Raw genomic sequence first — 27,784 nt, 5'->3', positions numbered from 1 at the left:
ATATGTAAATTATGTATTGAATGTTGTACACTGCCCTGGGAACATTGGATAAAAGGAGGTATAGAAATCGGATGGATAAACCTCTTGCATCTTCCTTCTCCCACACATTGCAACTACTAAGTACCCTTTCCACCTTCTGCCCAGTTGTGATGCGGCACTCCAGATTCTTCAGTGGGGGCTGTGTGATGACAGCTAACAAATTTATCATGGCACAAACCAGGGGTGGTTAGGCCCTTGGGACTCAAGGACCACATTCACCCTTAGCCAACCCCCTGGGCACTTCATGCACATTGTATACACCCTGGCTCAAGGCCTCTGTGCTTTGATGACAAGTCATGGGTCTGTCCCAGTTTTTGGAGTGAGTCCCTGATTCCAACAGTCCAGCTACAAAAATAGCTTGTTTGATTACATTGCAGGTGATTCCAGAGACAGGGGCTGATACATTTTCTTTTCAAAATACTTTTTCCTGGCATTTTGCATGCAGAAGACTTCCACTCTTTATTAGAGTAGCACACCTTGCATCAGTTGGATCAAGCCTAGTTTTCATTTTACCTAAGCTTCAGGAACTCAGTGGCACAAACTTTTGCTTTAAGGTTGTCTTTGTGATGCTTGAACAGTCCTTCTCCAGGGCATGTTGGCCTGAGCTGAGCTTGAATGGAAAGGGATTCTTTCCTTGAGATGTTGCTTCTTTCAGCCCAGAACATCAGTGCCTGGGACCTTGTCCTCCTGGGATACGGAGTGTGAACAATGATCAGGTTTCCAAATGTGCCCACAGGTCCCAAAACAGTGGCAAGCCCTCATCTACCTATTGTATCACAGTCATATTCCATAAAGAAATAGCCATCACACATAGTATCCAGTGGGTGCTCCCTCTACAAACACTGTAGTCCAGGCAAATCTTTCACTTCAAAAATCAATCTATGGATGCCCCCCTGCCTTATTTCTGCAAGTAGTTGCTGCCATAGATTTTTAAGGGAGTAAATTGGGATGGCAGCAAGGATGCAGATCAGAAGCTGCTGCTGCTCCTTACTTATCCACTTCCCACGATCTCCCCCTGCTAAGCGAGAGGCTGTCTGGCATGACTGTGAGGACAAAGAAGGTTCTGTGGTGGAAGGAGGACCACATTGAGCCCCTCAAAACCTGATTTCTTTGCTTCATTTGTGTCTGTGTCTATCTCCTTCTATCTCAAAATCTGAAGTTTCCTTGGCTGAATTGTAACAGACTCAAACAAGGTTCTTCTTCTTCTTAAGCAAGCAGAGAATGCCCTGGGTGACTTTTACAAGAAATTCTTCAAAATGAGAGAAGGAGAACAGGATGATTTTGAGTAAGCAAGGAATAGCTGAATCAGAGGTGGTGATGGCCCCTGAGGTCAATAGGTATATGCAAGTGCTTCTCCCAGCTGAAATATTACAAAGAATGACTTTCTATAGAAGCATTTGTAGAACCATTTAGGCTGCAGTTCTGCTGACAGCCAAAGATATCTGGGTCCCATTAAAATCAATGAGATATACATGCACAAAATGTACTACAGTATAGTGATTTGCATATTTCAAGGAGACTGAATGTACTTCCTGGCCTCCATTTAGAACTATTTTGCTCAGTATGGGTGAGCTAGAATGAACACAGATGAAAAGGGAGGGGAAAAAACTTCCTCAGGCATCTGTCCTTTTCCTCCTTTTTATCTTTCTCCCTACTATATGCATTATCTTCAAAAAATTCTGTTCCTCTCTTCTGTTGAGTTTGCTCAGCAAAGTCTAATATCATTTCCCCTTTAAAGTATCTCCCTAGATTGTTCTACTTTTCCTGCCCGTGTGATGGTATCTATTGCTGCAGTGTATATGTCACTGAAGGGATAAAAAATAAGTCAATTGTTTAGTTCAACATGATTCTTAATGTACTTGACTACAATGCTGACTCTTCTGCACAATCTCCAGCAGAAAATATTGAATTATTGACTATCGGATAAGCCATGATATTCAAAACATTACTCTTGCATAAAAGACTGCAGTTATATTACCTTTGTTCTCTGAGGTTGCTGGGCAAGATAGCCATGAAACTCTGTGACAAGGAGATGAGCTGCATGAAGAAAGTTCTGTAAGGCACCGGAGGGCTGAACTCTAGGAATTCGGCAGCAGACAGCAGATTCCAAACTCCGCACCATCAGGACACCTTGCAACAGGAGGAAATGTCTGGCCTGATTTTGTTGCTTCACAGCAGCACCTTAATAATGGCAGAAAGAAGAGCCACAGGTAGTGTGTGCTAAAGGGGTCCTGTTTGGCTTATATAACTGATAACTCTAGCTTGCTTCTTATCTTAAGTAATTTGTCACCTAAAATGGCTGCTGTACAGGCTTCTGAAGGATTCATCAAAAGGCACGGTGGACTTTCAGAAACTGAGTGCCTTTTCCACCTGCGTTGGACTATGCTACCTTCCTCTTGCATGAACGTTTACTGCCTTGAAGTAGATTGCATGCCCCTGACCTCCTGACCATTGGAAGATGACCTGTAACTCAGCTTGCTTAGAGAGGCTTGAATGGGGTTAAGACAGACAGAGTGGGAGACCTAAACTGGCTCTGTCTCTTTGTCCTCTGCGCTGACCTGTACTTTGAAGTCAAGTTAATATGTGTTAAGCGTCACCCTCTTTCACTTCCACCTCCTTTCTCACACTTTCTCTCAACCTTGAGATGTAAGGTCACCTTGATGTATCTTCTGAGAACAAAGGGACAAGCATGGCTTCTTTGTTTCACCAACTAGTTACATAGGTCTATAGAAGAACTCTTTCCTATCAAGAATGTACTTTTTAACATGTACCCTGCAGTTAGAAGAAGAGTTTGGATTTGATATCCCGCCTTTCACTCCCTTTAAGGAGTCTCAAAGCGGCTAACATTCTCCTTTCCCTTCCTCCCCCACAACAAACACTCTGTGAGGTGAGTGGGGCTGAGAGACTTCAAAGAAGTGTGACTGGCCCAAGGTCACCCAGCAGCTGCATGTGGAGGAGCGGAGACGCGAACCCAGTTCCCCAGATTATGAGTCTATCACTCTTAACTACTACACCACACTAGCACATATGTGAAATGGAGAACTTGGTCCAATACAATGCCCCCCACCCGTGACCCTCCAGATGTTGTTGGACTATAACTCCCATCTCCTTGGCCATTGGCCATGCTGGCTGGTGCTGCTGTGAATTCTACTCCAACAACTGGAGGGCCACAGGTTAGCCATTCCTGTGCTAGGTTATAGAAACAACACCTGGTAACAGTCTTAGTCTTGTCATTGCCTGTAACAGGAGTAGCTAATTTAGAGCCCTCCAGATGTTGTTGGCTATGCTGACTAGAGCTGATACGAGTTGGAGCCCAACATCTGGATGGTGCCACATTGGACACTCCAGTCTACACCAACCAGGTCCACCAGCAAACTGTCTCTTGAATTTATCAGATAGAACAATAGTTTCCAGGAAAATGCACATGATATACAAGAGAGTGGGATAAATATAAAATTATAGTTTTAAACAGCTCCAAGGAGATACTGATTCCTTTGGGAGGGAAAACTGCTTATTAGAGAATGAGGACGTTGCACTGCAGCAGGCATGAACAAGCTGCCCATCTCAACACAGCAAATATTTATCTCTCCAAATGTAAGCATATAACAAGGATTAATTTTATTTAAAGCAAGATAATTACTACGGGTTGATTCAAGCTCTGTGATGCAGAACCAAGCAAATCAGCGTGGCTTTGTTCTACATGCCTTTCTTGGGGGTGGCTATTTTATCTTCGTTTTCTTTTATCAAGATCTTGGAAAAATATAAAATGTTAATCTCATCATATATTATGCAGTATTCAATGAGAGTATAACACCCATGAACTGTATGCTGAACAATTTGAAAGGGAAATTGTCTTCCCCCACAGGTGGAAAACTGTTGTTGCTTTCCATACAGAAGATGAAATGTAACTGGAAGGCATTAATTTTGCCTTCAGTGTTCAACTCAGCTTGTATATACATGAGTAACTGCAAATCTTTTGCCTTTGTGGTATATCTGCCCTCTGTTTGTGGAATACAACGGTCTGCAGAAAATCAGTGTGGTGTGTTGCAGGATTGGGAAATTCAAATGGAAACTTTCATAGACAAATCTGAAATACAGTAGAAGAATTTGCTTGAGCATTTTCTCCTTAAAATGCATTTTGGCTTTACACAAAACTGTGCTTTTTCCACATGCACATGCAAAAAATACTGATTTAAAAAGTATCTGTAAATTGGGGAAAAAAATATAACAAAGGAATGGTCATGTGAATTGAATTGCCCTGGAATTCCATGTAAATCTGTTCAGGACTGGCACACTGAATTGCAGTAATTTAGTTGTACCACAACTACAAACACTGTATTTTATTTTATTTTTTAAACCCAAGCGATTGGTAGCTCTTGAAGAAAAGATGAAGAATCACATTAGGAAGTTTGCAAATACCACACAAGCAATGGTTACCGTACTTTGTTTCTGTATTAGCACAAATGGAAACGTAGCAGGCAATTTAATCTTCAAACTACACATAACTCCATTGCTTCAGTGAGTTGGAAAATTGGGAAATGATTTAAACAGGACTGCCTTATGCTTTCTGCCAGACTAATAGGATTTTACGCTAATGTAGCATTTAGACTTGTGGTATTCACCATGCAGCCTCACACACACAGTGAAGACTAGTAATTATAGCTGCTGTTCTCATACGAGGAAGCTGTTCTCTAACAGGGCACTCCTATGCTTGAGTTAAACAGGTTGAGAGATCAAAGGATATGATGGAAACCCTACTACCCTGGTGGAATGTGAGATATGCTCATGCAATACCTGAAACAGGGTGGGATGGGGGAGGCTCACATTTACACTGCATCCTATGCTACTCCAGAGCACATCCACGCCACAGTGGAACTTTACACTAGTCCTGAACCCAGTGCAAGAAATTTTCTTTCCATTGACTTCAATAGGAGGAGATATAAATGTGGAAATGGCCACCTCCACGTTGACAGCTGCTCTGCCCATGCTGCAAGGATTGAGCATAGGATACAGTGCAACTCAGCAGTCAAGGCACAGTGCACCATCACCAGACCATAGCTTAGAAATGCTGTAACTGGGCAGATGATAATCCCTGGCCTCAGTTTACACAACCTTAAAGCTCAAAACTCCTGCCAACCTAGCAGTTCGAAAGCACGTCAAAGTGCAAGTAGATAAATAGGTACTGCTCCGGCGGGAAGGTAAACGGTGTTTCCCTGCGCTGCTCTGGTTCACCAGAAGCAGCTTAGTCATGCTGGCCACATGACCCGGAAGCTGTACGCTGGCTCCCTCGGCCAATAAAGCAAGATGAGTGCCGCAACCCCAGAGCCGGTCACAACTGGACCTAATGGTCAGGGGTCCCTTTACCCTTTAAAGCTCGAAAGGGGGAATTCTGCTGAGCAGAATGGTGGAGAAAAGGACATTTTGCACAAAGCAGCACCCAAGGGAGCTTGACTATAGTGCTAGCACTTCTCTGCCTGGAACTCTTACACTTGCTCACCTTGGGACTCCGGATAGACCAATGGGGACGGGTCTATTTGGGTGAATGAGGCACTGCCCAACCAACCTCAGTTTGCCCTCAGCCAGCCTCCACTCTCCTGTTTCCTTATTTACAACCAGTTCAGGATGTGGCCTTGGCTGTCAGCTTCCTCCTCCTCCTTTTTGGTCTCAGTGTTGCCCTTGTAAAACTCAGGGGCACAAAATTCTCCTTTAAGCACTGGCACTGTATCTGTAATGGGAAGGTATGCCTCCTGGTATCTGAAAATGTGAACAAGTTTCTACTCATCACTTCAAGGATTTGAGCAGTGATCTAATCAGCAAAATGTCAAGCTTTCGTTTGCATATGACAACCAAGACTTTTGGCACCTGAGGCGAACCATGAAATGGCACCGGCCCCACAGCCGGGGAAGAAGAAGTGAGTGAAGATCTACACTGGGAACAAGGGAGGAGTGACAACGTCCTTCAGGAACAAGGAGGGGAGTCAGCTCAACCTTACCTGACTGTTGAAGTAGGAATCAGAGGCTGTCACAGGAGGGAAGCAGCCAGGTGGGTGCAGAGCCCAGACCTCACAGCCCACTGTTTCCTCCCTCGGGGTGGGAGGAGACCAGCAGCACCTCCTATTTGCCAAGTGGCTGCTGAAGAGATGGCAGATCTGGCCTCCAAGGAGCAGGCATTCATTGGAGGCTGGATCTGCTGCCCCTGTAGATTCTGGCGCCTGAGGTGGTTGCCTCACCCTGCCTCATGGGTGGGCCAGCCCTGCCTCCTTTGCTGTCACGGCTATTTTGGTTTGCATTTAGTTTTCTGTAAATCGGAGTGCTGAAAGTCATTGTGTCATGTCTTTAAGGCTTTTGGATATAAAGGTATACCCCGAGGAATACTTTGGAATCTTTTGACTTTATTGATCTGGGTATTACACTGATGCTTGGGGGCAGGGGAAGGGCAATTATACTTTTTTGATAGCATAGCATTTTTGTTATGGTTTTGTGCCCAAGACACATAAAACTGAACAAATATTGGAAGCAGGTTGATGCCTAAGCATGCAGCATGCCCACTAATCATCCATCAAAATCCAAAAGCAATAATGGGGACAGACCCTATCCTGAAGCCCTGAAGCTTTTTCCAGTCTTGCTAAGCTCACAGTTCTGTCTCTTTCTCTCTGCTCCAATTCAAACCACAACCGCTGTCTCTCTAGTCCTCCCACCAAGCTGAAGGCTGTGTGACATTAAGATTTTAGCACTAGAGCACTTATAGAAATGATTCTGCATTTATATTTTGTACTGCTATTGCATTTTGGACGATTTTATAATGTAAACCGACTTGAAGAAGCTTTGCTCAGAAAGGAGAAGTGTAATTATTTTTATTTAATAAACAAAGTTTAAAAAAGAATTCCAGAGAGTTTTCCAGAGGTTAACAGTAGAACCCTATGCATGTTTCCTTGCAGGCAAATGCCATGAAGTTCAGTGGGCCTTACTCCCAGGAAAGTCTGTATAGTACTGCAGCCAAAGGAACACTTTGTTGGCTTGTTAAGTCCTTGATCACCCATCAGTTGTCAAGTGATGATTCACAAGTGATCATCAATGGTGTCTAAATACCAACACTATAATTGTACAGGACTGTGAAAGGTCTGCTCAGGGGATGCTAAAACATCTTCAACAATAGTGCTGTTAGGAAATCAGGGCAGAGGTCCAGGGCCCAACTCAGCAGAATCAAAAAGTACCACCACCTAATGAGCTGGGCCAAGGATCTAAAAGGAGTGGAGGAATCTGTAGCCCTCCAAATGTTGTTGGACTCAAACTCCCATCAGCCTCAGCCATCATGGCCAAGAACCAGGTGATGGGAGTTGAGGTCCACCGGCACCTGGAGGGCCAAAGCTTTCCCCAAAATTACCAAACTGCACCCCTGATAGTTTGTTTGGACCCTGGACAAGAACCAGAAGGCTGAGAGGGAGGGTGTGTCAAAAGGAAAATGATTTGATACTGATTTATATATTGTTATGAGTTTTGGAGGGAGGAAGCAGGCTGTATGCGAGATCCTTCTAGCCCTTGGATCCAACAAGTGTTAGAATATAAGCCAGCCTAGCTTCTTGTGTTGAAGTGATTGCCTGGGTGATGGGCCATTAAGAGAACCAAGGAAAGGGGGCTCTGTGTGAGAAGACAAATGGGTGGGGAGAGAGTTAGGAGGAGAAATCCTGAATGTAGAGCTCAGAGTGGCAGTGATGTGACTTAGAGTTAAAGCAGCAAGCTGAAGAGTGTCAGAGCAACATTTGCTTTCTGTTTAAATCCAAGGCTGTACCTATGGGAGAAAGAAGACCCTTTTGGGGTGCTAATGCTGCGAACCCCTTCATCGTAGGCTCAGGTTGTATATATGTATAAATAAACCACCTATAATAAAGATGCCACAGTCTCCCCAATGCCTCATTCCAAAAAGACACAAACCCTGGATAAGTGCCTGGAACCTCTGAAATCTCACATCACTGGGATATTGGGATGGCATGCCGTACTACAGAAGTAGCTTTGTATAATACTTTTATATGCAATACTGTATGCATTTTTGTAATATTTTGTTTATGTTGCCTGTGGTTGCTCCGGTTTTTTTGTACACTGTTTTGAAACATTTTAAATATATTAAGCGGTATAGAAATCAGTCAATCAATCAATCAATCAATCAATCAAACCAGTATTGGTAGGGGGAGGTTTGCAAACACATCTTGTTGGGAGGCTGGATCCTTGGAGCTTGGAAGGAGATACCAGGGAAGGAATCATTTCTTCTCCCCTAATTTCCCCCACCTCCTGCTAAGTTTCGAAGGCAACAACTTCTCCATGCTGACGTTTCCATTCTTCTCGAGCCCTGATGGCTAAGCCATCGAAGCGGAGAGGCCAGGCCACGTCCCCCCACCTGCTCCGGGGGTCCTCCTCTTCCTTAGAGAGAGAGGCCTGGCGGCGAAGGAAGCAGCCCGCCCCCTTCCTTCAGCGCGGCGGGTCTCTCCCTCTCTCGCTCTCTGCTGGAGGAGCGGAGCGCGCAGGCACGAGGCGGAGGCGGGCGGAGGCGGGCGCAGGAGGCTCCAGGCAGCAGCGGTTGTTTTCCCCCTCCCACTCGCTCGCACATGCTGCCGAGCCTCTGTCGCAGCCGCCGCCGCCGCCAGCTGGAGCCGCGCTTCCGCCGCTGACCTTCCTCGCCGCCAGAGAGTCCGCAGTGCCCGGCGATTCATCCGCCTCGCTCGCTGCTCAGCGCCGCGGCGGCGGGCAGGGAATGCCCCAGCAGCTCGGGGCGGCCGCCGCTTCCGCCGGGACGCTTCGCGGAGAGCTCGACCATGAACCCTCAGTGCGCCCGCTGTGGCAAAGTCGTCTATCCGACCGAGAAAGTCAACTGCCTGGATAAGGTGCGCGCGAGGGAGGGCGGGGTGCGTGGGGGGGGGACAGGAGGAGGAGGAGGGCTGAGGGGAAGCAGGACGAGGGGCGACCCGTGTGTGTGTGTGTGTGAGAGGGGAGAAGGGAGCTCCCCTCACGAGCTGCTTCTGAACTCCCCCGCCTCCCTGCCCAGCGTCATTTTGCTTCACCTGCTTGAAGAAGTGCCTGCTGCTCTCAAAAAAAATATCGGAAAATGCGTCGCTTTTGATTTTGTGTGTGAGGAGTGAGGGCTTCGGGGCTCCTCGGGGCGCCTTGGTTTTCCTCCCGCCCCTTGAACTTGACTCCCACACCCAGTGGCGTAGCGTGGGTTGTCAGCACCCGGGGCAAGGCAAGTAATTTGCGCCCCCTAACCCGTGGATTTGCGCCCCCTAACCCTAACCCCCAGATGTTGCGCCTGGTGCGGCCGGCCCCCCCTGCACCCCCCACGCTACGCCACTGCCCACACCCAGGACGGGGAAAAGTGCCCGCCACTTGCACTTGTGAGGGGTGAAAAGGGAAACGTAACAAAACGTAACAATAATTATAATGGTGATGATAAAAAAGCCAGAGCCTGCTAATTCCACCCCCACCCTCGCCTTTCCAGTTAAGCGCGGGCTGAACGTTGCCCTTGCGGTTCCCCAGAGAAGAGCACGGAAGGGGGCGAAGCGGAGGAGCGAGGGGGTGGTGGTGGCGGTGGGGCGGCGAGGGAGCGCCACGAAGGGTTAATGGGGAGCCGTGAGGTGTCGGTGGTCGTGGGGGGCGCACAGGCGCGCAGTGGCCTGGCGCTGGGCTGGGCTGGGCTGGGCTCCGCCGCCCGCCTTGAGGAGCTGGGCTGCGGTGGGATGGGAGGCTGGAACGGGGAGCTTCGCAGGTGGCCGAGCGCGCGCCTGGGCGGCGGCTTGTGCATCGGAATCTGCGCCGCTGCTCCTCCCCCGCCTCGTCCCCTCCCTCCTCTAATCAGCGCGGGGTGGGCAGACGGTAATTAACGTGTCAACCAGCCCCTGACGCATCGCGAAGCGCGCCCGCCGCGGTGGGGGCGGAGCAAGATTAATCGGGATACAGCCCCCCCCCGGCCGTCAGTTTTGCGAGGGGTTTAGTCAGGTCCCCTTTCAATCTGTCCAGGTTGGATATGCTGAGCAGGCAGCACAGTAGGTGGAGGAAAGCCCCCTCCATCCCTCCCCGGGTGTCCCCCCCCCTAGGGAAAAGAGGGCCGAAGCTGCTCGCCCCCCTCGCCCTCCGCTCTTTAGCCCTAAAGGTGAGTCGTCCCTTTGCTCCGGACTCGGAGCGGTTTCATCGCCTCCAGGGCTGCAGTGCAGAAGGAGATGCTTCTGACAACGGCAGCTTCTTACGCAACTGCAGCCAGCTCGGGCGGTGTGACTGACAGGCAAGTCATGGGAGGGGGTGAGGCTGATCATCAGCATCCCGGGCATGCCCTTTCCTCAGAAATGAGGTCTCCTGTCCCCCTCCCCGTGGTGGTGGTGATCGCAAAAGCACGTTTGTCTGAAGAAAAACCGCAAAGTATTGAGGCTGTGTCAGATGCCTCTGTTTCTCTGCACCTTCACCTCCCCAAAAGGGGATGGGCGCCTCTTAGACTTCAAGGTGGAGGTAGTTTCTGTAAAAGTACAAACAGGCTTAATGGGTGGTATTTGTTTATGCAGTGTTTGGGATGGGTATTTGCTGGAAGATTTTCTTAAAGAAACCTTATTTCCTTCTAATACTCAAAACAACCCAGAACCAATTTTTTTTTGGGGTGTGTGTATATGTATGTGTTAAACTTAGAAAGGTAAAGCTGCGGTCATCAGGGAGGTGTGACAGGCTAAGGGGATGATGTGACTTATCACTTAAATAAACTGCTGCCCACCTAGTTAAATGATGACATGATGACATGATGACATCCTAAATCTTCAGGGAGTCACCATTACATTGGGCTTGACATATGTAATAGCAAAAATGCCCGAACTGTATCATTCATTTTAAAAGGCAGACAAATGGCACTTCTGTCACTTGCTTCATAGGGTGTGAGTGTTTATTTGCTGAAAGAGGCCTTGGATTGGATCCAGTCAGGCTAAGTCAGTTGAATTCAGTTTCCCTTGAAGTTGGTGGGAAATGTAGTTAAGACATGACCAAGTTGCCTCATTGGTTTCAGTGAGACCCAAGTTCAACTAGCTTAGGTGGCAATACCAACTGTATGCACCTAGGAGACTTACTTCTGAGTAAACATGGTTAATTTTGCTTTGTTAGTCTGGACCTAAGCCCAGGTGCAGTGAGCCAATGTTAACTGGGATTAAAATGGCCACATTTTTATTGATAACAGGCTTTGTCTTAGGCATTGAGTATACAGTCATACTTTGGGTTACAGACACTTCAGGTTGTACGTTTTTGGGTTGTGCACCGTGCCAAACTTGGAAGGGGTTACGTCCGGGTTTTGGCGCTTGCGCATGCACAGAAAACTAAATCATACTTTGTGCATGCGCAGAAGCACCAAATTGCGACCTGCACGTGTGCAGACGCAGAGCTGCGGGTTGTGAATGTGCTTCCAGCACGGATAACGTTCGCAACCCCCTGAATTCACACCCACTGATTCCACTGAATTCGCAACTCACTGATTCCACTGAATCAGCCTAGCTCAATTGCTGGCTAATTGATCCTTTAGGGTAGATCCTGGGTTAAAGAATTGCCCCACAATGCAGATCTGGGCCTTTGGATAAAACTTTCCCCATGGAACCCTTTACTAGGGTACCTTAAACATTTTGTTCCAGTTTGGACTAAGGGTCCAACCCAATACCTTTTCTGCCAAAAATTGTGGCTGTTGCTATGGGGTAGGCAAAACCTCAAGATAGGCACAATTTGTCCGCAGACAAATTTCTCCCTGGTCCCGAATACCAATTAATTCCACAGCAAGGTCATGCTAGAGCACTATCCACTTATCTTTGGGCAGGGCCAAAAGACACAGGGTGGGCAGAACATCCATTGTAGACTATGCTGTTCACTCACAGTGAGGAGGACCTGAGTGGAGACTAGCTCCCCCAGGTCTAGCTTGCAAACCACACCCACTGGACCGGCTGTGATTGGCCGATTTGAAGTTCAGTTTCTGGCAGGACCTCCCAGTAGACTCCACAACTAGCTGAGGCTGTTGGTGCCTCCAGAAAAATGCTAAAATGTGTGTATAAAATGTGGCATATGTAAATTGAAAAGGTTTTTGATTTGCACAGTGAAGTAAATGGCAAATATTGGCAGTGATACCATATGTAACACTATGAATTCTTTTTCAGTACTGGCACAAAGGATGTTTCCATTGTGAGGTCTGCAAAATGGCTCTAAACATGAACAACTACAAAGGGTATGAGAAGAAACCCTACTGCAATGCGTAAGTGTCGCACATCGTCTAGTTTTACAGAACTGTACTGGATCTAAAAGGGTGTATGTCGGGGCAGACTTTTACACTGTGCACATGTTACTGTAAAACTTAAAACATCATTACATTGGGTGTTTGCTTGCATGGATAAGGGCAAAAGCACATTGGGTTTAAACCATGGAAGGGTTATTTTGGAAAAAATGACCCCAAATCCAGAGGAGTCCCTCATTTTACACAAACACATTCTTTTTATGGCCCACTACAGTTTATAAACCACAATTTGTATTATCCTCTTTCACTGAAGGGCAGGAATAATATTTGTTTAATTCTGCTTATGGTTCTTTGGATCCAAACCTATGAAATTATAGTGGAGTCACTATGTGTACTTTGTGCTGTGAGAGAGGGAAATACTTGAGTATATATTGTGGGAAGCCTCAGTTGGTTCTGGTTCCCTGTGTACTTGAAAATGAGCAACATTTCTTTCCACATGTTATGGGCTACGGTACCAGTAGATGAACAATGTGGAATTTTCATTGTATTTTTGTAGTTGATTTTCCTGTGTAATGTTTTATTCTGACGCTGAAGATGCTGTCCTGTTTCATTGTTAATTGTGTTGTTTTATGATGTGGATTTCCCCCCATTATTTTTTTATTTGACTTCTATTTGTGATGTTTACAGTATGTTGTAATCTGCTTAGATTTTTATTTTCTGAAACATACATAGTATATAAACTGTCTAAATACAAATAATTTGGTGTGTGTGATATCATAGCACATGAATAGGCCATGATTGTGGTTGTAAAATCCACATTTCATAGTGCACCTTAATTTCCATCTATTGATTTTGATGCTTTAGTGCAGGGATGGAGAAAGTGTGATCCTCTGGATGTTACTGGACTACAACTCCCATCACCCCTGACCATTGGCTTTGCTGGCCGAAGCTGATGAGAGCTGGGGTCTGATAACATCTGGCAGGCTGCAGGTTCTCTATCTCAGCTGTGGTGGGCTAAAGCAAAGGCTTATCTCTTTCAGTCAAAATGCAGAAGCAGCAGGAAGTCATATTGGTCTACCTGTGAGTGATGATGATTTTTTTGAAGTAAAAATGAAATTGGGGGTCAGATTTTTTTAAAAAAAGTATTATTGTTTGGGGAAATAAATAAAAAAAGCAGTATACAGATATTGTGATCACTTTTTCAAGTGCCCATATGCCTGCTGGGAACTTGTCATCCGTTTCAATTATGTAGCTTTATTGCAGCTCATCCCTCGGTATCGGATACTTGCTTGGTAGTGGCAATATCTCGATTATAGCAGATTTCTATTTTATTGTGAATTCCTCTTTGCACAGTGGGCATGTACTGCAGATGTGTAGTTTGTCTCACCAAGGAAGTGGTGGCGGCCTACCTGTTCTGCACAGGTTTGCACTTCCCTTGAAGGATCAGATTTGCAACTTGGGGATGCTGCTAGATTCAGGTTTGATACTGGGTGGCCAAATTGCATCTGTGGCGCACAGTACTTTCTACCAACTAAGGCTGGTGTGCTGGCTGCCCCTAATCCTGGACAAAGAGAACCTAGCCTAGTGATGGCCACTAGCAATAATGGCTATGCTCTTCCTCCATGGCTGGAGGCAGTAAGGCTTCTGGATGCCGGTTGCTGGAAACCATAGGAGGGGAGAGTGCTCTCATGCTTAGATCCTGCTTGTGGATTTTCCACAGGTATCTGGTTGGCCACTGGGAGAACAAGATGCTTCACTAGATGGGTCACTGATCTGATCTAGCAGGCTCATCTTATGCTCTTATGGCCAATGTTTCCAATGCTTTGGTTACTGCCAGAGCATTGGTGTGACTGTGACAGTAACCTGAAGATTTCTCAAATACTTAATTTAGTTAAATTGCTAGTCTACTAACTGGGGCCAGCTATATGGAAAACATATTACCAGCTCTTAAACTACACAGACTGTTGTCCCACTTATGGACATAGTTCTGATGTTTATCTTTTTAAAGCCATAAACAACTTGGGACCTGATAATTTAGATAATTTAGATCATGTGCTTTTCCCCCAGAGGAGCCTGTTGTTATTGCAGAGTCCTTTGCACAACGGAATGATGAACAGTACGTGCCACATGCTTAATGTTGCTTTATTTTCAGTTCATTGTTGAGAAATTACAAATATGCATCTTGCCTCTGCTGGAGCAGAGAAGCAACCGTTCTTCTCCTCGGAATAACGAACACCGAGAGAAAAACAGTGAAGAACAGGAAGCCAGTGTACGTCACATCCAGCTTCCCATTCCCGTGGGAAAACCCAACAGTGCTCTGACTGTGGAATGTAAACATTGTCTTGTGACAAGCACTTTGCTGCACAGTGAAGAGAGCAGAAACCAACATCCTCCCCCTTTCTGTGAACATCACTGGGCAGCGTGTTCGTACAATATCAGTACAAACCCAACTTCTGTACATAGGTACAGTGTTGATCCCTTGACACAATCTTGGACAATACATCAGCAGGAATTTCATTACCTGGCATATAGGACACCGTTACGAGTCCCTTCTGAATATGTTCCCTAGCATGTTGCACCTTCAACTGCAAGTGCTTCGTGCTTTGCTTACAACCTTCCGAATTCAGCAAAGCCAAACATGCTTTGTTGTCCTGATAAACCTGGATTGGACATTTGACAGGAATTTTCATGTCTTTGCACAATTGTAACAACCATTCACAATCCTTAAGTGAATAAGACAGTGCATTTAGTTCAGCTTCACAAGTACTTAAGCTAATTGTTGTTTGCTTCTTGCATGACCAATCAAATAGACCCTGATTGTACATGTAGCAAACTCCAGACGTACTTTTCCTGTCTGTAGTGTCACTTCCAAAACTTGCATCTGCAAAAATTTCAAGACCACCAGACTTCTGATTGTTAAATCTCAGTCTGTAATGCATAGTGCCTTTCAAATAGCGTGCTATGCGTTTCAGAGCTTTCCAATCCTTAACAGTAGGATTGTTAACTTGTCTGCTTAGCAAATTACAGCTAACAGCAATGTCAGGTCTTGAACATCTGGCAATGAAGTTTAGCTTGCCTAGCACACTTCTGTACAGTGTAGTGTCAGAAAATGCTTCTTCAGTGTCTTCTACCTGATAACCTGTTGTCATCAGTGTGTCTACAGGGTTAGCATCCATCAGGTTCAGTTTGCTTAACACATCAGCAATTTTCCGTGATTGGTGTACTAGAATGTTACCACTTTGATCTTTCTCTATTTCCAGAGATAGATAGTTGTTTACCTCACCAAGATCTTTCATGTCAAAGTGCTCTTTCAGTTGAGCTAGGACGTTATTGTACATTGTGACATCTTTCCAAAAGAATAAAATATCATCAACATAAAATAAACAATACAGTTTCTTTTGCCCCTCCTCTTTGACAAATACACATGGATCAGCTTTCCCTTGTTGAAAACCTAGAGAAAACAATGCTTCAGTGAGTTTTGTGTGCCAACACCGTGCACTTTGTTTGAGACCATAAAGGGACTTCTTCAGAGCACAAACAAATCCCTGTTTTACCTGTACGCCATCAGGTGGAAGCATATAAAGTGATTCACCTAGAGATCCGTACAAAAATGCTGTATTCACATCATGGTGACTAATGTGTAGATTCTCCTCTGCAGCTAGCTTGAGCATAAGCCTAATGCTCTCATATCGTACTGTGGGTGAGTAGGTCTCGTGATAGTCTTCACCTGGTACCTGTGCAAAACCTCTGGCTACCAATCTGGCTTTGTGTCTGACTATCTTGCCATTTTGATCAGTCTTCGCTTTGAAGACCCATTTGCTTCCAAGCAGTTTCATTCCCGGAACTACTGGAACTAGCTCCCAAGTTTTGTTCCTTTCTAAGGAATCAAGCTCAGCCTTCATAGCATTTAACCATGGCTCAGCTTCCTTAGAATCCAAATCCTGGATTTCTTGGAAACTTGAAGGTTCAAATACCTTCTTGGAGCTTTTAACAGCTGCTACTGCTGTCTTAGCAAATTCATCAGCAAATCTCTTTGGAGGTCTGCCTTTTGTGGCTCTTTGTGACCTGCGAATTAGCCTTTGGTCTTCAACACTCTCCTCTTCCTTCTTAGGAGAAAAGTGACCTATTGTGAACAATGGTTCTTCCAATTCCTGATCAGAGCTTTCAGAGGGTCGCATAGAGGCTTTCGCACTCTTGAAATCCTCTGAATTATCCGATTCAGTTTCAGACTCAGAATCAGAACCTTCATCAGTGGGTGTGGGTTGTTGTTGCTTATCCTCAGTCTCATCACTGTCATCAGGATAACATTGAAAAATTCCCACATTCTCCCCCCACTTGGCATTGTACTCAACACTTCTTGTGAGCCTAATTGTCTTAGAGTCAGTCATCATTATTCTGTAAGAACCTTTCTGATAACCTAGAAAGATACCATGCAAACCACACTTGCCTAACTTGGAGCTTTGTGGCGAGTGAATCCACATGTCAGAACCAAAAATTTTCATGTGTTTGATGTATGGTTTCTTGCCAAACATCTTCTCATAGGGGGTACAACCAATCGCTGAAGATAACCTGCGATTGTAACTGTAAACAAAACACGAGAGAGCTTCGGCCCAATAACTCTCTGGAAGATTGGCATCATGCAGCAAGGTTTTTAACCCTTGAAGCAATGTCTGATTTGCCCTTTCGCAAAGCCCATTCTGCCATGGCGAGCGAGGACTGGACAAATCGTGTTGAATTCCTTTCTCAGTCAGAAAATCTTCAAACTGCTGAGAAGTGAATTCTCCCCCGCGATCTGTGAAAAGAGTTTTTATCTTCTTACCATGCACATTTTCCAACCAAGCACAGAATTCCTTGAACCTTGGAAACGCCTCTGATTTCTGCTTGAGATTGTACACGTAAATATACCTGGAAAATGCATCAATGAGAACCATGAAGAACCTATTGTCACCCAAAGAGGGCGATAGTGGACCAACTAAATCAGCATGAACAATCTGGTATGGTTCTGTAGCTTGCCTACTAGACACCTTACCTTTCGCAGGCATTTTCACCTTGTTTGCTGCGCATGCTTTGCACTTCATGTGGTACCTGCAGGGTTTAATAGTCATACCTTCAACCAAGGTAGGCATTTTAGATACTGCCTCAAAATGCAAATGACCAAATTTCCTGTGAAAATCATAAATACATCCTGCATGCAAACTTTTGTTAGAACCTGCAATGCAACAAGTATCATTCTGCACAACATCATCATAATACAAAACAAACAAACGATCAACACATTCAGCATGCAATACATAATCGTCTTTCTTTGTGATGGTGCATTTCTTGTTCTTGAATGAAACGTCAATGTTCCGTTCATTCAGCTGCATCACACTTAGAAGATTGTGTGTGGCATCTGGAACATAAAGTACATCATGTATCTCTAAGTCCAAACTGTGAAGAACAACAGTTCCGTAGCCTTGACTGGGGATCGTGTGGTCATCCGCCTGGTGAATCGCACCTTCCTGCGGTGTAAAAGACACGAACAGTCTCTTATCGTTGCACATGTGGTGGGTAGCTGCTGAATCAACAACGAAGAAAGATCTAGACGTCTTCTGGACCTTTGCGACGTTTGGAGTGAAGCGTGAGACCATTGCCTTGTGCCGCGTTGTCCTGGAGACCGGACCTTTGCCTTTGCTTTGGCCTTTTCCACGCGATGAACTTCCGCTGCGCTGCTCTGTCTTGGCCCTGGGATATTTGCATTCCCTCTTCATATGGCCTAGACGTCCACACAAGTAGCATTTCTCTGCCTTCAAAGCTTTGGCGCCCTCTGGTGGTTCCACTGCACTCTGGGATGACGTCTGTGAAGACTCCCCCATACCCATGCAGCTAGCACCCCGGCGATCTGCTTCATTCTGGATCACGGCAGTAACATAGGCTACTGTGAGCTGAGCAGTTGGTTGAACAGCAATCTGAGTGGCAACGGACTCCCAACTTGGACCCAAAGAATGTAGTATCATGAAGGAATACACAGCCTCTGGAAAGTTGAGTCCTCTCTGTTGCAGCTCATGTCTCAGATTCTGCATCTCCATCAGGTGTTTACGCACATCTCCACCTTCAGCAAGAGCCATACCATGCAGCTTGGCATAATAATACATTGAGGAACCAGCTTCTGTCCTCAAGTGAGCCTCTCTTAAAGTGTTCCAAATTTCTCTGGCTGTGGTCTTTCCACGCAACAAACAGAGCTCTTCTGGGGATACTATCAACGTAAGCGTTCCCCTTGCTTTGGAATCCTTAGCAGTCCATTCAGCTGTAATTGGAGCTGGAGGGTTGTCTGTAATAACATTAAACAGACCTTCTTTCCGCAGAATTGCCTCTGCATACTGCACCCACTCCATGTAATTTTTCTTATTTAGCTTAGGAATTCCAAAAGCCTCAACCAGCTTTGCTTCAGCCATCATTGCTGCTTTAAACAAGCTGTGTCACAGTACTGCAGCTTCTTCCAAAAGCACTTGTAAAAAGTACTTTCGTTTTCCCCAGCCATCCAAGCCTGTTAGCTTGTGCCTTAAAGCCCTTGCCTGTTTCGCGGCAAAACGGCTTTAAAAGTACAAAGTCCAGCCATAAAGTCATAAACTAGAAACTGGCAGGCTGCCAGGCTGCTCCGGGCAGCATGAGCACATACCTTCATCAATCAAACTTGACGCGCAGAGCAGATAACGCGATCCGTTCCTCTGTACCTCTGCCGGCATTCCTCAGTTTGATTTACGTCTTTCTGGGCCCATAACCAAAATGTTGTTATTGCAGAGTCCTTTGCACAACGGAATGATGAACAGTACGTGCCACATGCTTAATGTTGCTTTATTTTCAGTTCATTGTTGAGAAATTACAAATATGCATCTTGCCTCTGCTGGAGCAGAGAAGCAACCGTTCTTCTCCTCGGAATAACGAACACCGAGAGAAAAACAGTGAAGAACAGGAAGCCAGTGTACGTCACATCCAGCTTCCCATTCCCGTGGGAAAACCCAACAGTGCTCTGACTGTGGAATGTAAACATTGTCTTGTGACAAGCACTTTGCTGCACAGTGAAGAGAGCAGAAACCAACAGCCCACAGGTTGTAATTGTTTCCCAAGCCTCCTTGCTTTCTGAATATTGGTGGTGGAGTTGAGTGGCCAGAAAGGAGGATGTGGAATGTCCTCGCAAGAGACACTTGCCTGTCACTGAACCTAGTGCTCTTTTGCACCAGCAAAGACCTCAGTTTATTTGCCCAGGACATCCAGCATGTCTCCTTGCTAGTTTTACCTGACCATTTCCACTGACTTTAACATTTCTGCTATGCCAATTTTATATATTGTTTGTTTGTTTATTGCATTTATATCCCATCTTTTCCTCCAAGGAGCTCAGTGCTGAGTACATGGTTCCCCACTCCTTATTTAATCCCACAACAAGGTAGGCAAGAGGTTGTGACTGGCCTAAGGTCATCCAATGAGCCTCATGGCCAGGTGGAAATTTGAACCCTAACCCTTGTGTCCCAGGTCCTAGTCCAACAATCCAGCAGTTATGTTTTTTTAAAAAAATAAAAAGTCCCATTTTATCATGTTTGTTCGGGACATTTTATGATGGTGGATTCATGCTTGTGAACAAAATTCAAACTACTTTTTAGTATACTCTGCTTTGTACTGTTCCAGTTGCTGCTGTCTTATTGTTGTAATGTTAACAAAGTTTTAATTATTGTATTGTGGATATGTGTGTATAGTGCCTTGAAAGGTAGAATATAAATATTAGAAATAAATAAAATCAGACACATGTTTGTACTTGGTTCCATGCCCTGAGAGTTCCTCCCTTCAGAACACCGAATTATTGGGTAATTAGTCTTATACTAGTGCACAGATAGGAAACCTGTGGTCTAGCAGCTGTTTTTTGCACCATACCTGCTATCATCCATGATCATTGGCCATGTTAGCTGCGTTGGAATCCAACAACATCTAGAGAGCTGCAGTAGAATGACTCCCCACCTCCAAATAGCATCAGTATAAAATGATTTATTTCAAATTGCCTTCTCATGATGCCTGATATCTAAGGCTACTCTTAAATGAATTTCAAATAAGAATGGGCACAAACACAATCAAAGTTGTGCACTCCTATCCCTCCTTTTGGAGCAAATGGGATTTAAAAAGGTTTAAGTGAGTTTTCTAGTTTGTATGCATGATGAGTTCTTGCCTGAGAGAAAACAGGGCTTTCTTTTAATCACTGGAAAAGGAGACTTGCCATTCCAGCTTGTGATTTATTTACCTGTTTGCTTTTTCATGTAGTTGCCCAAACAAAATCAAGCTGCTGTTTACAGTAATGCTTTTTTTTAAAAAAAGCTTGATCCTTTTAGTGTTAGTAGGAAACTTACGTTACTGTTGAGTTTAGCATGCAGTCGGAATGCTGGAAATGAAGGCTGAATGCATTTGGCAACTGAACTGTTCTCCAGTAAAAATATAATAAATACAAACAAATATTAGTGTCTCTTTAAGTGTGCAAAGAAGTGTGCAAAGAATTTTTGCCCTTCATTGTTGTGGACTTCAGCTCTAGCTGACGTGATCCATAGTCAGGGATGATGGGGGTTGTAGTTCAAAATATTAGGTGGCTTCCTGGTTGGATGGAGTAGACTGATTTATAACCTAAAAGTAAAGGTAAAAGTAGGGGTGCAGGTGGCACTGTGATCTAAACCACTGAGCCTCTTGGGATTGCCAGTCAGGTTAGCAGTTCAAATCCCTGTGACGGGGTGAGCTCCCATTGCTCTGTCCCAGCTCCTGACAACCTAGCAGTTCGAAAGCACACCAGTGCAAGTAGATAAATAGGTACCACTGCAGTGGGAAGGTAAACAGCGCTTCTGTGTACTCTGCCTTCCGTTATGGGATTCTGTTGTGTTAGAAACGATTTAGTCATGCTGGCCACATGACCTGGAAAACTGTCTGTGGACAAACGCTGGCTCCCTCAGCCTGAAAGCGAGATGAGCGCCGCAAGCCCATTGTCACCTTTGACTGGACTTAACTGTCCAGGGGTCCTTTACCTTACCCTAAAAGTATACTATAAACACTTTAATGAGTTGAAGGCCAAATCTTAATGTTCAAAATACATACTGTATCTCCATTATTCCAATAGAATTATTAGTGTTGGCAATGAATTTATTTAATAGTGTACACTTTGATCTGATTTCTTATACTTTTTAACCCGGTTGTTAGGTGTCTTTTTACTCTAAAAATACTTTTGCAAAAGACATAAGTTATATTTCTTATTTTTCTTTTTCTATTGGATTTTTAAAATAGATTTTAGCTGTGCATATGGCTGGTATGTGTAACTTAGAAAATTCCCATTTTGAATATGAAATGGGACTATAAAAATGCATTGCCCATGAGATGTGCATTTTCCTATTCCAGTGAGCTGATGTGATCATAAGATTTGCATTACTGCTCATCAGTTGCTATCTTAACCATAGCACTCAGAGCTTTTCTCCTGGGGGCTTTGTCTCAATTACATTAGAAAAAGGTGTGCTGTGTTTCAAAATTCTTAAATATCAACATCTGAACATCTTTAATGGTGCAATGCCTTGGTGCAAAAAGCAGGAAATTTGTGAGCGTGGCCTTGGAAACAGAGTGTACTAATTAAGAACCTGTCTTGATGCTGGATTCTAGCAGGTGTTCAGAAAAAGGAAGGGAAGAAGAAACTGGTGAAGGGCTTCTTCACACCAGCATCACTTCTTACAGCAGCTGCAAGAAGAACATGCAAACTTCCACAGCTGCCTCTACTTGTGTTAAGCTCATGATAGGCACTTACATGCCACCATAGGGTAAATTTGACTTTTGATATCACCCAATATCATTCAAAAGGTTTGTATCTAGTAGCACATTGAAATCTAGGGATAGTTGTATGATGAGGCCTTTCAAGTTAAAAATATACAGAAGTACCTTAATGATAAATTATTATTATTATTATATATTTATTTATACCATGCCTTTTTCCCTGATGGGAAATAAAGGCTGCTTACAGATATAATAAGAACGGCAAAAAACTTAGGGGAGGGAACCTCCAATCATAAAAAATCCAATTAAACATTAATATAATTTTACACACACACACACACACACACAATCTATTAAAAACCTAAAAATATTTACTGTAAAAACAGCATGGCACCAGACCTTTCATTAAAAGCAGTCAGTTCTGAAAAGCCTGTTGGAGTAAGAAAGTTCTTTAGGAACTGGGCTGATTTTGATTAATGACAAAAAGGAGTTTCCACTTGCCCTTCTTCAGATGAGGGGAAGTGGTTTATCTGCTGGTGAAAATATCTCGGGACAGGCATTTTCATAGGTTTTGTCCTTGTGATCATAAGAACACAAAACTTTATGGGTTGTACACAGCCATATTTTGGATCAGTCAAAACGGACAAGAATGGTAGTGAGGCAAGTTAGTGGCTATGGTTGGGTGAATGAAATACGCCACTAAATACCATGAGTGTGACATAATCTTGGATAGTACTCTCAGCCTCTATGACAAAGCTTCTAAGCAAGTGATTTGTTATCTCAGCTTTAGGTATTTGCTACGTTATCTGCCAGTCTTTCCAGTTTCCCTTCTCTCTCCATTTTCTTTCCATATCTTTTTTATTCTCTCTTCAGTTCTTTCCCCCTTCTCCATTGTTCATGGTCACATCCATAGCATACATTTAAAGCACATGGCTCTCCCCACAAAGAATCCTGGGATTCCTCAAAGAGCTATAATTCCCAGTATCATTAACAAACTACAGTTCCCAGGATTCTTTGAGAGAAGCAATGAGCATTGAATGCTTGGAGTGGATGAAACCCATGTCTGCCCCCATTCCTCCTCAGAAATTTCTCTTTTATCTTCCACAGAAGAGAATAAAACAGGGTAAATGCTACTCTGTGTGTCTGTGTGAATGAAAGAGTACTACCTCTGGGTTTGTGGTTTGGATAACTGGAGCTTAAGGACAAAAGTAAGTGGAGCTGCAAACTCAAATGGTGAAGTTATTTTGGGGAGGCCTACAAAGCAGCAGAAGCAAAAATGACCTGTTTACTAAAGCATGGTAATGAAAAGTGCTTTTCAAGCCTGCCTGAGTTGAAAGGGATGGCAGCAAAATTATGAACGTTGAATGCTGGCATGCAGAAATTCTGGTTTGGGCAGGGAGACGATCTCTTTGTACTTGCTCTGCAGCAATGTAATCTTTTAAGAAGCCTTTCCTGTTATTAGAGGATAGCAGTTGCACAAATGTGGTGCCTATGGCTACAGCCATGTAGGTCATACCCTGTCAGTTCAGTAGCACCAGAATATACATACAGTATATATTAAAAAAATGATCTGGTGCTGTTGGAGTTTCAAGTGAAGATCCATCTACTTAAGGGGCTACCTAGTCTGTTTTGAGTTGTTTAAACTAGGATTGTACATGCTGCACCCCATCTGATCCAGGGTCCAGCCTGCAATTTCAGATTAGCAGGCTGATCTCAGGTCAGCTCAACCCAGATTCAAGCCCCACATTGATTTGGGAGCCAGCCTTTCCTACCACCTCCTTCTGATACCTTCAGCTTATAAAACTCTGATTAAATCTATGGTTGGGGGTGGGGTAGGGAGAAGCTACAGCTCATTCCCCCTCCACCTAACCCACACAGCAGCCAACAGGATGAAGCCCATGGAGGGTGCAATTCAGCTAGGGGCTGCTTTGCCAGTGTGTTCCCAGAAGGGAACACGGTGAGTGGAGGGTTCAACCCTGCTAAGTTTGGCTGTTCCCCACATGCAGCCAGAGCACAGTGTGGGCTATTTGAAAGCCCTTTTCACAAACAGGCTTGCAGAGACTGCCTGCCTTGTTTTCTTCGCTGTTGCTGCTCAACTGCCACACCTTCTGACAGCCTCAGCCTGATTTGTCTGAAGCCCAGTTCTGCCCAAATTGCCCTTCTGCTGAATCCAGTGCACAGCACTAGTTTAAACTAGGAGATTTGGATGAGTATTTTGAGTGGCCTCTATAGTTCCTGCTTATTGGTACCTTTTTGTCTTTGTTCTCTGCCCCAAATTTCATTCTCCCACCAGCATCTGCTCTGCTTAGGAGAACTCTCCCTCTCACTTCCTTTACTGCCTTTGGCCATCTGCCTTCTTTGACTGCAGCTCCCAATTTTCAAGACCTCCTTTCCCCAACTTCATGCCCTCCAGAAGTTTTGGAGCCCAACTCCCATCAGCTCCAGCCAGCTGGGCCAATGGCTGGGAATGATGGATGTTTTAGACAAATTAGAGAAGTCTGGCCTAGAAGACTCATGCTGCATCTATTCTTTTTCCTTAGGGCCTTCTGTCTGCCCTTTCCTTCTCTGTAGTAGCTCATAAATGACTGCCATACATCTTCTGCTCACCTCATACCTTGATAAAATTAGGGCAGGTCAGTCAATGACTGATAGGGTTATACCTCTGCACATTTACTTTACATATAGCAAAGCAGTGCAGCAGTAGAGGAGAAAGGGAAACAGGAGTCATGACCACGATATATTTCTGGTTAGTAGGTAGGCTAGGGAAATATCTCAATTTGCTATAGACCTCTCCCAGAATGCTTCTGTTATCCGAGAGATTGCCTCCTAAAGGCTTTATCTTTTCATCACTGCAAGCAAAAGAGTTTACAATGTGCTTTAAAAACGTTAGGATCCTTGGGGATCTAACTGGATGCAATGAATATTGTGTTGGAAGCCAACTCCTATGATTCGCTACGTGATTAAGGTGCTGCGGTAAACTGTTGTCTCTGCTTCTACTTGAGCCTGCAGGAATCTTTTTTTCCCTTTCCAGGTCAAGGCTACGTTTTGTTACCTGATACCCCCATATGAGACAGAATTTTAGTAAAATGCAGTGATAGAAATGCCTTTTAACATTTTTTACTATGTGGAGGCAGGGCTTGGGAAACTGGCAGATGAGGAATTGGTGAATACAGACGTCAAGCCACATTGGATGCTCTTCTTAGGAAAAGCAAGTCTTATGAAAGTTTTTTTTTTAAAATAAATAATAAATTAATGTTTATTTGGAAGTTAGTTCCATTATACTGAATAGGGATTAAGTCCAGGTACATGTGTGCAGGTTTCAGCCTCAGAAGTCAGAAGTGTGGCATGACTCAGTATGGGTGTTGGTCTTTTCGATGGTTGAACTACACCTGCTGATGAAAGAAGGCCTGGGAAAATAGATACAACAAAGACATGGTTGTATCCATTTCCCCAGGCTGGAAGCTTGCTTCCATCAGCATGAAACACACCAACTTAAAAACCTCTGTGTTTTAGATCTGTTCTGCTTAGAGCCAGCCAACCTTGGTGCTGGCAGATTTCTCTTCAAGATGGCCATGATCTTTTCAGAAGTAGTGCTAAGCTCTTAAATACCTGGAATAGAAAAAAGGTAGAGAAGTGAAGATCAACCAGTAATACAATTCCTTGAAACAAGGGACATAAAATATCCTAAGCGCTGAAATAAGCACGTCCCTTGGGACCTTAAAATATATTTATTGTGGCATTGGCTTTCTTATGCATATGACAAAGTGGGCTCTTGCCTATAAATTTTCCTGCTGCAGAGATGTGTTTAGCCACAGGGGTCTTAATCATTTCTGCCTCAGCAGACTGACATTGCTATCTCTCAGGAATTTAAAAGAAAAGAGTACTTTTATGGAGACTGGTGGGACTTTAGGTGAGGGTTGTGAGTCTTGGAATGCAGGGGGAGTTTATAATTGTTGATTATGTAACCAGCATGCCAGGAGGCAGTTTGGTAGCAACTCTACATTGGATGACACAGTACTTTACAAACATTTTCATACAGAACTGTCATTTTAACATATGAGCTGTTTTTCTTTGTAGTTTCTTACCAAGATACTTGGTAAGAATGAATGAACGAACAAATAAACAGTGTTATATGTCCCTCAGAAGTAAGTGCTTTTTACTCCTTCTGAGGTAAAGGTTATATCCAATTAAGTAGACCTATTGAGAGTAATCTATTAATTTGAGTGGGTCTATTCTGTGCATGACTAGTATTGGATAGAACACCTTAGGGTTTTGTTCATAGATCACAGAATCAGAGAGTTGGAAAGGATCACGAGGGTCATCTAGTCCAACCTCCTAGAATCTTTTGCTCAACATGGGGCTCAAACCCACAACCCTGAGATTAAAAGTCTCATACTTTACTGACTGAGCAATCCCTTCCGTCTGTTCAACTAACTTTCACTCAGAGTACATCCATTAATATTAATGGACCTAAGTGATTCATGAGTATTAATTTCAGTGGGCCTACCCTGAGTAAAAGTTGGTTTAACTGCAGCCTTTTCACATTTCATCAATGTGATATATAATGTGATATATAAACATCAAATGTAGAGTTTAAATGGTTGAGCTCTCATTGGCTGTGATACTTTACTTCAGTGTCCCACTTTCTAGTGCAGTTAACTGAAGCTATTAGTTTTCCTTGGGATATAAGGGAGTGGGAGGAGAAAGCAGTAGTGACACATTGTTGACTTTTTACAGGACAAATAAGAGCAGTATACAATGAATGAATTAATGAATGCCTCAATATTAAAATAGTGAAATATAGTACTGTGAGTCAGTGTTGATGTGAGAAGGGTCATAGCTTCTGTGCATTCAGATGGTGTTTCCAGGTAAGAACTGGGACAGACATCCTCTCTGCATAGCTGCTGCCCATCAGTGTAGACAATGCTGATCTAGATGGACCAATGGTTTGACTGGTATAAGACAGCTGCTTATGCTCCTATATGGTACTCTTCCTTGGGTGAGATCCAGAACAGTTGCCCCACTGCCCCCACCTCCAAGTCAACTATGATTTCAGTCTACTTGCTCCTTGGTTCAAATCCAACATGGTCTTATTTTCCTGTTTCAGCTGGCTTTTAATGTGGACAACACTGTGGTCTCTGAAGCGCCCGTCCATGGTTAAGATTCAGTTCTGTCCATCTAGCAATAGTATTTCATTCTTCAAGAGCTTTCAAATTCATCACTGCTATGCAAGGTTTGGCATAGGTATGTCATAATGCTAGTAGGAGTGTTTGCTAATGTTTATTCAACTGAAAGGCCAAATACTGGCTATTTAGGGCAAAACTCCCAGAGCGGGCTTCCTGCAGCTCTCCGCAAGCTGTGGGAGCCCGGCGCGACTTTGCGCTGGGCTCCCACGGCTTGCGGAGAGCTTCCTGTTCTGGGGGCTGGGGTCGGGGGAAGCTCAGGCCTGGGGAAAAATAATAATCCCCCCTTTATCCCCCCCCCAAATCTAGGTGCGTCCTATGAGCCGGTGCGTCCTATAGGGTGAGAAATACAGTAATTGCTTGAAGAGGGATTTTGAAATTAGGCTGAGGGCCACATAAAATTAGGCTGAGGGCCATGTGGACCGTCCACCTGTGCCAAAGAGTAACAGATGCATCCCTGTTTGCGGTTGTAAAGGGACAACCATCTGCTATGTTGTCCAATGAAGGGTCTGCACAATTCAGAAGGCTCTTACTGTAATGTAGATCAAACTCAAGAATTGCAAAGGAGCATC

The 27,784-nt window shown here is 44.4% G+C and overlaps 1 protein-coding gene across 3 annotated transcripts in view; it reads left to right on the top strand.

The window, feature by feature from the left end:
* The window catches only part of NEBL (nebulette), a 174,279-nt gene that overhangs the window by 32,030 nt on the left and 114,465 nt on the right, over positions 1 to 27,784 (top strand). The window contains exons 1-2 of one of the 3 annotated variants that reach the window (XM_082193629.1): positions 8,699 to 8,914; positions 12,194 to 12,288. In XM_082193629.1, coding sequence (XP_082049755.1) covers positions 8,846 to 8,914; positions 12,194 to 12,288 — 164 coding nt within the window. In that variant the 5' untranslated portion in view covers positions 8,699 to 8,845. Of the gene's footprint in view, positions 1 to 8,698; positions 8,915 to 12,193; positions 12,289 to 27,784 lie in introns of those variants that run through there. The other 2 variants (XM_082193627.1, XM_082193628.1) reach the window with 2 other exon arrangements.

Source organism: Podarcis vaucheri (genome assembly GCF_965113315.1).
Source record: "Podarcis vaucheri genome assembly, chromosome: 12".
Taxonomy (NCBI): Eukaryota; Metazoa; Chordata; class Lepidosauria; order Squamata; family Lacertidae; genus Podarcis; species Podarcis vaucheri.
Note: the sequence above shows the minus strand (reverse complement) of the source record. Positions and strands in the feature narration are given on the sequence as shown.